This window comes from Manacus vitellinus, unplaced genomic scaffold, assembly GCF_001715985.3.
Source record: "Manacus vitellinus isolate BGI_N305 unplaced genomic scaffold, ASM171598v3 scaffold_63_pilon, whole genome shotgun sequence".
Lineage (NCBI taxonomy): Eukaryota > Metazoa > Chordata > Aves > Passeriformes > Pipridae > Manacus > Manacus vitellinus.
In genome coordinates, this window is record NW_021940711.1 from 2,709,475 (window position 1) to 2,718,795 (window position 9,321).

The window sequence follows — 9,321 nt, forward strand, 5'->3', positions numbered from 1 at the left end:
GATAGATAAATAACCCCAACTACATACACAGATTTTGGCGCATACTAATAGCAGGGGCAGAATATGCTCAAACTGTAGTGGGATCCGCTCTCCCAGTATTTTTCCCCTTCAACAGAGCTTAGTTCCACTTTTTCTAATTTGTATTTTCAAATTCACAAAACCCGTGCTTTTCTAAGAGCCCAAAGATAAGTTTATATGAATATTTATTGATTTATTTCCTAAACTCAGCAGGGGAGCGGCAAATAAATTTAGTGCTTTCTTTAAATAATTCCCTTTCTACGAGGCAAGATGTCATTCGAAACTTTTAAATAGGCATTTAATTAGCCTGTGTGTGTTGCCTCTGAACAAAACCCTGCTGGGAGCCTTTGGAGCGCTGTATTCCAAAGAGGCGGTCAATATGCAAAATTGATGACTACACTTTCTTTGTGGCGGGGCCATTGTGCCCCGGTTGCTTATGAAGTCTAATCCAATCATAAATTGCGGCCCCGGACCAATGGAGAAGCCGGGAGCTCGCCCTGAATGAAGCTCAAGTGGAGAACTTTGTTGAACCCCATTGTTGGGGCTGTCACTTTTGAAAGAGCCTCAGCGGGGCTGACCACTATAAAACCCATGGTCCAGGAGGAAGGGGCAGAGAGAACCCCGCCAGACTCGCTGGCTGGATCTTTACCAACCCAGGTTTGCAAAGCAGAAAACAAAAGCAAACAAACAAACAAACAGGCGAGCGGCCCCAGCCCGGCTCCGCGGACGGCCCCTGCGATGATGTTCCCCAGCCTCATCGCTCCTCCAGCCGTCTACCCCAGCCTCCTCCGGCCGACCCCCACCCTCACCTTGCCTCAGTCTCTGCAGTCAGCTTTTTCCAGCCATTCCAGCTTCCTGGTGGAAGATTTGATCCGGATCAGCAGGCCCACCAGTTACCTGCCGAGGACTGCCCCCCCGTCCAGCATGTCCCCCCCGACCTCGGCGGCCAGGACGGACTCGGGGACGCCGGAGCTCCCCAGCTCCACCACCGCCGGCTCAAGGAGGATCTGTTCGCCGCAGACTTCCAGCAGCGACTCCACTTTCCTGAAGTTTGGAGTCAACGCCATTCTCTCCTCCGCCCCCCGAGCCGGTAAGCGGGGGGACACCCCGATCCCAGTCGCAGGTCGGCGGCTCCGGGGCCGCACTGCCTCCAGGAGGTGTTGACGGGGATGGGGGCAGAAGAGGGAGCTTGAGGAAAGGGAAGGAGGACCTAGTCCCGAAGTGCAGAGCCCTCCGTGTTGCACGGCCGAGGGGCAGCGCTGGCGGGCAGCTGGTCCCTCTCCGCAGGGGGAGGGGGGTATCCCAGAGACGAGAGGTCCCACAGCCGTGTCTCCTGGCTGGCCCTGCCCTCATGGGTGCCACGTTGCTGGCAAAGCCAGCAAAAGTGCCGTTTTTCCTCGGCTGTTCCGAGATCAGGCTGGCTCTTTTTTGTTTTTGAAAAGTATCACCGCGTTGGTTCCGAGACCAAGGGGCAGACCCAGCCGGGCCGTCGGTCGAGTAACCCTCACGGTGGTAACCCCACGCTTAATTTAATTTTATTTATTTACTAGAAACCTCCCCTGCGTTGCTTCAGAGCGTCCCGCCAAAGACTTTCTCTTTTCCGTACTTTGAAGGATCCTTCCAGCCCTTTATCAGATCTTCCTATTTCCCAGGTAGGTGTTTTAAAAGTCTCCCTCTCTCCAGGCGCAGCCCGGTGATATTTCTCCGTCCCCCCCGCTCGCCCCGTCGGGGTTATGCTCCAGTTCAGAGGTTGGAGGGAGTACAACATTCAAGCATCAGTCGCGCCAATTTGCTGCCCGATTTAGCACAGGCAGTGCCTGCCTGACATTCCCTGCCCGCTCCCCCCCGATCCGCAAATTAGCCGGGATTGTCACGGTCCTGAGGCGAGGCGGGTCCCTTCTCTCCCTCCCTCCTTCCCTCCCTCCTCCCTCCCTCCCTCCCGGCGCTGAGCCGCGGGCCCGCTCCGCGGATTTCAGCACCACGAGGAGCGGTCAGCGCCCGCCGCCCGCGCTCCGCGCTCCGCGCAGGGAGGGAGGGAAAGAGGGAGGAAGGGAAGAGGGAGGGAGGGAGGCGGCCCGGTCCCCGCCGCCCTGTGTGTCCCCCAAACTTTCCTCCCCCGCCGAGTTGCAGGAGGATCCGTCGCACTGCGAGAACAGCGTGACTGCTCTCACCCTCCTCCACCTCCACCGCGCGCTCACCCTCCCCTCCATCACCTCCACCTCGTACTAACGCTTCCCTCCTTCGCCTTCCCGGTCAGACCATCAAACAACATGGTGCAGGCGACAAAGCAGGCTACGGGGGTATGATTCTTACAGCACTGAAGTATTATGATACTGGGAGAACAATTAAAAAAGACACCCCGAAATCTAATTACACAAACAAGCTATTAATTTAAAAAGAAAACAGGGAAAGGGAGAGAGGAAAAAAAACTAACCCAAGCTCTTCCATTCATCCTCCGGATAATGGAATTTGCTTCCTTTCTCCAGCATGTGAATAGCCTAACAAAAACAACTTGAGCTTTATAAATAGCTTTTCATGTCCATTTAATGAAAATGATTTGGGGAAAGAGACGATTGTGCCATCAGTATTCTCCCGAGGAGCCTGGCATGCCGTTGTGTTTAGTTTGAAAGTGTAAATCTCTTTTGTTCCAATAATATATGGCGTTAGCTGCTTGTCCTCAGTCTTTTTCTGTTAGTTCATTACTACACAATTACCATTCACGCTTCATTAGCATCTCTGTCTCTCTTGGGGAGGTTCCCCCCCCTTTTTTTTTTTTAAGGCGAAACTCTGCCCTTTTTTATCATACTAATGCCATTGGGAACCAGGCAGTGTGCTAATTAGCTGTTACTTTTCATGTCTTCGAATTGAATTCTCCAACTTTGGAGGGGGGGGAGAGAAGAGATTATTTTAAAAAGATGAATACTGATTGATCAAAACTGCATCTGAAGAGGAGCGGTTTTGTTTGGAATCAGAAAAGTCCTCATTTTCATTTCGAGCATAATAAAGCATCTGAAATGATAAAAGCATCTGAAAAAAATCAAATGCTTCTGAGCGGGAGGGAAAGCTTTTTTATTATACCTCTATCTTAGCTGGTACGCCTTGCTTTGCCTTTTCAGGCCGGAGACCTTTGAATCTCCCAACAAAAACGGCCACTATTGATCCATTTTACACATTTGAGTTGATAGATCTAATCCGGCGATTGCTGCCTGAAAGGCAGACGCTTAGTTAAGCCTAAAGCTTCTTTTCATGTCCCAGGTTGATGAGTGCCCACCCGAAGGGCAGGAAGGGGTGGTGGGGCCAGTCCCGCTCTGCTCAGTACTGTGTGTCCCCCCACAGCTGCCTCTGCCGTGGTCCCCATCCCTGGCACCTTCTCCTGGCCGCTGGCTGCCCGCGGGAAGCCCCGCCGCGGGATGCTGCGCCGCGCTGTCTTCTCCGATGTGCAGCGCAAAGCGCTGGAGAAGATGTTCCAGAAGCAGAAATACATCAGCAAACCTGACAGGAAGAAGCTGGCAGCCAAGCTGGGCCTCAAGGACTCACAGGTTAGAGGGGCATCGGGTGGGGAGGGCAGAGGGTGTGTGGGGAGCAAGGACCTCCGCTCCTGGGGGCAGCTGGAGGGAAAGGGAAGAGAAGGGGATGGGAGCAGGGAGAACACTCAAAGCAAGTTTGAGCATCCACAGAGGCAAAAATGGCACAATTCCCAGCTGGGTGAGTAGAACCACAGCCTTCTTACCCTCTCTTAGGTCTCCCAAAGATCAGATTCTGTGGTTCCTGTTAACTTTGGCATGGGCATGTGCAGGATTTCAAGAGTGCAAGCCAAACGCTTTTCTGGTCCCTGTTTTACTGAACCACTTAAATTCTTTGTTGCTTTGATCCCTAGGTGAAGATCTGGTTCCAGAACAGGAGGATGAAATGGAGGAACTCCAAAGAGAGAGAGCTCCTCTCTTCAGGTGGCTGCAGAGAACAGACCCTACCTACCAAGTTCAACCCTCACCCAGACCTCAGTGACGTAGGCAAGAAATGTTCAGGAGAGGAGGAGGAGGAGGAAGAAGTTCCCCCCGTGTGCCCACCCAGCCCCCGGCATCCCTTAACCTACCACCAGTCCCCAGAACATCTACACCTGAGGGACAGACTGGACTCCCAGATGTCTCCTTCACCATCCCATTCTAGCAGCCCCAGCAAACCTTCAGACTTCTCAGACTCAGAGGAAGAGGATGATGAAGGGGAAGAGGAGGAGATAACTGTCTCTTAGATCACTTGCCTGCCCCTACCATCACATGGGGACACTGCAAAGATGTAAATAAAACAGAGTGCTATAAATTGAAGAGGTGATGTCCCACCCCAATGTCCACATGTTTCTTCAGTGCAGGTTCTTTGTCACATAGTTGCAAGCCTTCCTACTCACTGGTATTCCTTATTCGTTGCCCCATGTGGAGGTTTTCATAGTCATAGTATCTGCCAACCTTTTCACAACTCTCTCGGCTTAACAATCAATATTTGCTCAATTAGCTTACCTTCTCCCAAAACACAGGCAACAGGCAGCTCCTGGCCTTACAGCAGGGAAGAAAGGATAGCCTGTTGGAAGGAAAACTTTTTTCCCTCTGATAAGGAATATAAAAAAATACAATATAGATGCTGTGGTCATTTTTGCTACTTTTCAAGTGCATTTCCAGCTACTATTAAGATATCAAAACCCTTAAGACTGGTCTGATCTAGCAACCCTTTCCTCCAAAAGTAAATAACATTGAGGGACACAGACCAAATGCTGCCTCCCTCCTCATACCAAATAGCACCATTTTTGTGCATCAGATCCATTGAAATCCCTGGAATGACTTCTAAGGTATAACATAAATGTGCCTTGTGTAACAGAGATCTTATATATTTATGTTTTTCATTTTAATTTATGCCTCAATATTGCATTCAAGGCACTGTGTAACCCACATTTTGCCCACAGGCTTGTGATCATTTTCTACTTTGCTTCTTCTATTCATGGTGTGGACAGAGGAAAGTGGATACACCTCTTTGATTTTTGACTGAACTTTGCTGTCTTTGCACAGCTTATATGAACTGTACACTATTTTGTACACTTACTCTGTATGGATGTTTTATACCAAGGTTATTGTGAATGAATATAACAATGGCTCAGCAACGCTTCTCTCCCTTTTTTTTTTAATTAAATGACAGCTAAACTACAGATGAATGTAGCTGTTTAACTGTGTAACTTATAAAGAAACACTTTTATTTTGTATTTTACCATGTACAGACTTTAAATATGTATATATATATTAAAGTGGATGATTGTCAAATAAAAGAAATGTAGATTTCCAAATCTGATTATTCAGTAATACTTGGTTCTGGTTAACAAGTTGTTGTAGCTTCTGTCTGAGAAAGAAAACTACTTTTTATCAACATATGGTGATTCAATAAGAATTTATCAGTTTCAAATTAAGTAACTTTACAAGAATATCTACCTGCCTTTTAACTAGGGAGCAACTCAACCAGAGGATTGAAGATTTTCTGCAGTTAAAATGCAGTTGCATTTAAAAGCAACTTAATTTGTGCTCTCCTCTAAATGTCTTCTGACTCTTCTCCATCTGAGCCCTGGTGGGTCAGGGTGTGGACACTTACTGACACATCACTGACTAAGATACTACAGTTTGTAGACTGGGAGCATGTAATTAGACTATTCCTAGAGGGTAGACACAGTGAAAGAGGTTCACTAAGGACAACTCTAGCCTTAAGACCAGTCAAGGATCACTACTACAACACAAGGCAAATCCATAACTACCTACCTGCTTATTTCTGTTAGATACTGATGCACACTACAGAGTTTTCTGCCTTGCATACAGATAGCAGAGTTCTTCTGAAACAGATTTCATTACAAAACTAGTATATTTTCTGCTCCATAGTCTCTAATGCCCACTATTCACACACACCAAAACAAAGGAAACAAATGCAGCAGATTGTCACCTAGGACACAACTATTCCTGTATGCTCCACTTCACTGTCAAGGGAAGCTGTGAAAAGAAGAAGAGAATAATTCCAGTTGGAAGGGACCTACAAAAATCATCTAGTCCAATTGTCTGATCACTTCAGGGCTGGCCAAGAATTAAAGTATGTTATTGAAGGGCATTGTCCAAAACCCTCCTAAACACTGCCAGGCACAAGGTACAACCTACCCCTGCTAGAAGGACTGTTCCAGGTCTTTAGCTACTTTCCAATTAGGTAATTGGACACACCTAAGCTGGGACACATTGTGACATTCATAATTTTTTACCTCTCTGACACCTTAAAGCCATTAGCAATTGCTAACATACACCTGAGATAGGGCAAGTGGAATGGGAAAAGAAATGGAAAAGGCACAGACAGTATTTATCCCACATAACACAGTGAAACAGCAAAAGGGTTTGTTGGGTTTGGTTTTGTTGTGTTGTTGTTATGGAAAAAAAATATTTTCCTAAGCATACCTGAAACTTTACACAAATGTGCGTTAAACTGGTGCAATCCCAACCATAGTCAAATTAAAGAGCTGTTACATGCATTACTATGGTGTATAAACTGGAAGATATGTTGTTATCTGTCCATTGGCTCTTTAAGTGATAAAACACTCAATGGCAATAATTTATGACTTCCAATTAACTAGTCTAGTGTCATGGATTAACCCCAGCCAGCAGCCACTTGCTCACTCCCCCACCAGTGGGATCAGGGAGAGAATCAGAAAGGTAAAAGCTGGAAAACTCTTGGATTGAGATTAAGAGTGTAACAGGGAAAGCAAAAGCCATGCACACAAGCAAAGCAAAACAAGGAATTAACTCATGCTTCCCATGGGCAGGCAGGTGTTCAGCCATCTCCAGAAGAGCAGGGACCCATCACAGCAACAGTTCCTTGGGAAGACAAGCACCATCACTTCGTCCTTCTTCTCCAAACTTTATATACTGAGCATGATGTCCCATGGTCTGAAATATCCCTTTGGTCGGCTGGGGTAACCTGTGCTGGCTGTGTCTCCTCCTGACCTCCCATGCACCCTCTGCCCACCAAGGCAGTATAAAAAGCAAAGGCCTTGGCTCTGTGCAAGCCCTGTTCAGCAGTGAAAAAAACCCATCTCTACATGATCAACTCTGTGTTCAGCACAAATGCAAAACACAGCCCCACACCAGTCACTGTGAAGAAAATTAACTCTACCCCAGCCAAACCCTGCACATCCAGCTAGCATAAGACTATAGTTAAGTAACTTGTAAAGGCAGATCTAATTCAAAACATATTTTGTTTTGTAATCCAGTGGCTACTCCAGAGACCATAGATACCATCACACATACTAAAACACTCAAAAAAGGAACACGTTCAAAAGAAAACAGGTATTGCTTATACATAACCTCTCCTGATTCATTGTTCAACAGAAAACTGCTAATCTTCTTATACTCTCTGCTCTTTACAGCTTGTCTGCTCTAGGAACATTATCAAAAATAACTAAAGACTTCTTTCACCATGAGGGCTATTACATCTTATGCTGTGAGACTTACTAAAGGAAAAATAACATGGAATTGTCATTTAACATTTACCCAAAATGCTACATTTATTAATCTTGCTCTTTTTTCTTTTCCCCTTTCAAGGGCCTTTTTTTTTTTAATGGCAAAAAGAACGTTGTGTGACTACTAAGGACAACCATTTGAGATTCAGGAATACCTTGCTATGAAATTAAAGAGCTAGTTTTTTTATTTACCAACAGCTGCCACACTGCATCTGTGGCTGCAGGAAGGGGGTTTCCTTCTCCAAGGCTTCCCTTTTATACTCTGGATGAGGAATCCAGAGATCACAGCTGCCATGGGATGGCTCATGGGGCACAGCTGTACCAAGGGAAGTAATACAGAAGTAGCCACCCTTTCTGAGGTCTTATGTCAAGGGCATAAACTTATTCTCTTACCTCAAATATGGAGAGATTCTAGTCACAGTAGGAGGATCTAATGGCAGCTGGGTTTGTCCTGGTGTGCATGATATTGGGAGTTCAGCTTGGGTGTATTTCTGAGAGAAAAATGCTTCACAATTTGCTGCTAAGATACAGAGTGCTGTTACGTGAAACTAGCTCAGCTCTCTTTCTATATTTTCAATGCATCTCTCTGTGTGCTTTGGGAAAGGAGGAAAGGTGATAAGAAGCCTTTCCTGCCTTCATGGAGATGGAAAGATTTCTGTAATGAGTAGCAGTATCCACAGTTTTGGAAACTCTGGTAATCCTGTATGTAATACAGCTCAGTGTCAGAATCCCGTGCATCAGTAAAGTGGTAACATGGATAGAAAGTGTGGAATAGAGGATGGGATCCTGCAGATTATCAGGAGGTATTTCCTCTCTGGTTCTTGGGGCAACTACTCCAAGGTATCAGTGGAAAAGGCCAGTGGAATGCGAAGGGTGTAGATACACTGGCTGCAGACTCAGCTTATAAAATTACTTCAGAGATATTAAGAATTTTGGTGCAAGTCCAGTATGGATCCAAACATTATTCAAGATCAGGGCTGGAGCATCCAGGATCAATTCTAAAACATGCAATTCTGTGAATCAGAAGAAGTTTACAGAATACAAAAAAATGTGCTTGAGTACATCCAAAGCAATTCTGCCTCTGAGAGACTGCTGTGGAGGACAAAGCCCACATTACACATCAGCTCTGAGTTACAGTCTGCACTGCTGTGTTATACTCTAAAAAGAGTATTTTTAGATTAAAATAACTTGAATGCAGATCATCAGATTTCAGCAGAACTTCTTCGCTTTCAGAACTTTTTCTTCAAAGTTTTTTATAGGTGAATCTGTCCTACAAACATTTATGTTCAAATGAGGGAATAGTGGACAGGATAATTACACAAAACTGTCAAAAAAGTAGAAATATGAAGAGAATAAGTCTCCAGGGGAAGAGAGATAATTCTGCTACTGTTCAGAATTATCCCTTTAAAGTGCAGAGGTGTTTGGGTTTATCCTTTCTGAAGAGAGAGCACTTTTACTTCTTTTTTTTTAGTTAGAGTAATTATTTGAAATAAAGGATAATAGTTCCCTTAGTTCCCTACATGTTACTGACCACCGTGTATTTATCACTGTATAATCATAATGTCTCTATCAAATGGGTGAAGAGGAAATTGTAATACTGTGTGGAATGTGTAGCCCCCTGCTAAATCTCCTCCAGGATGTGGGTAAGAGCTGTTGGTATCTTCTCACAAGTACTTACAAGAAGCCAACAAAACCAAGGAGCGAAACCCACAATCTCCAAATGAAATATCAGAAAGTTGGTGATTAAGAAGGAATAAAAAGTTCTGGGAAGCCACAAA

The 9,321-nt window shown here is 45.6% G+C and overlaps 1 protein-coding gene across 1 annotated transcript; it reads left to right on the plus strand.

Moving 5' to 3' along the window:
* Positions 1 to 756: 756 nt before the first annotated feature.
* Positions 757 to 4,267, plus strand: DBX1 (developing brain homeobox 1). The gene is made up of 4 exons (XM_008931745.1): positions 757 to 1,108; positions 1,569 to 1,670; positions 3,355 to 3,557; positions 3,896 to 4,267. Exons 1-4 carry the CDS (start codon positions 757 to 759, stop codon positions 4,265 to 4,267), a joined length of 1,029 nt encoding a protein of 342 aa, XP_008929993.1.
* Positions 4,268 to 9,321: the final 5,054 nt, after the last annotated feature.

What these genes read in the sequence shown, in the direction of transcription:
- DBX1 (XM_008931745.1), top strand. Translation starts at nt 757, where the DNA reads ATGATGTTCCCCAGCCTCATCGCTCCTCCAGCCGTCTACCCCAGCCTC. An exon ending in CTCCTCCGCCCCCCGAGCCG is followed by an intron (nt 1,109 to 1,568) that starts GTAAGCGGGGGG and finishes TTTATTTACTAG; the next exon opens with AAACCTCCCCTGCGTTGCTT. An exon ending in TGGGCCTCAAGGACTCACAG is followed by an intron (nt 3,558 to 3,895) that starts GTTAGAGGGGCA and finishes TTTGATCCCTAG; the next exon opens with GTGAAGATCTGGTTCCAGAA.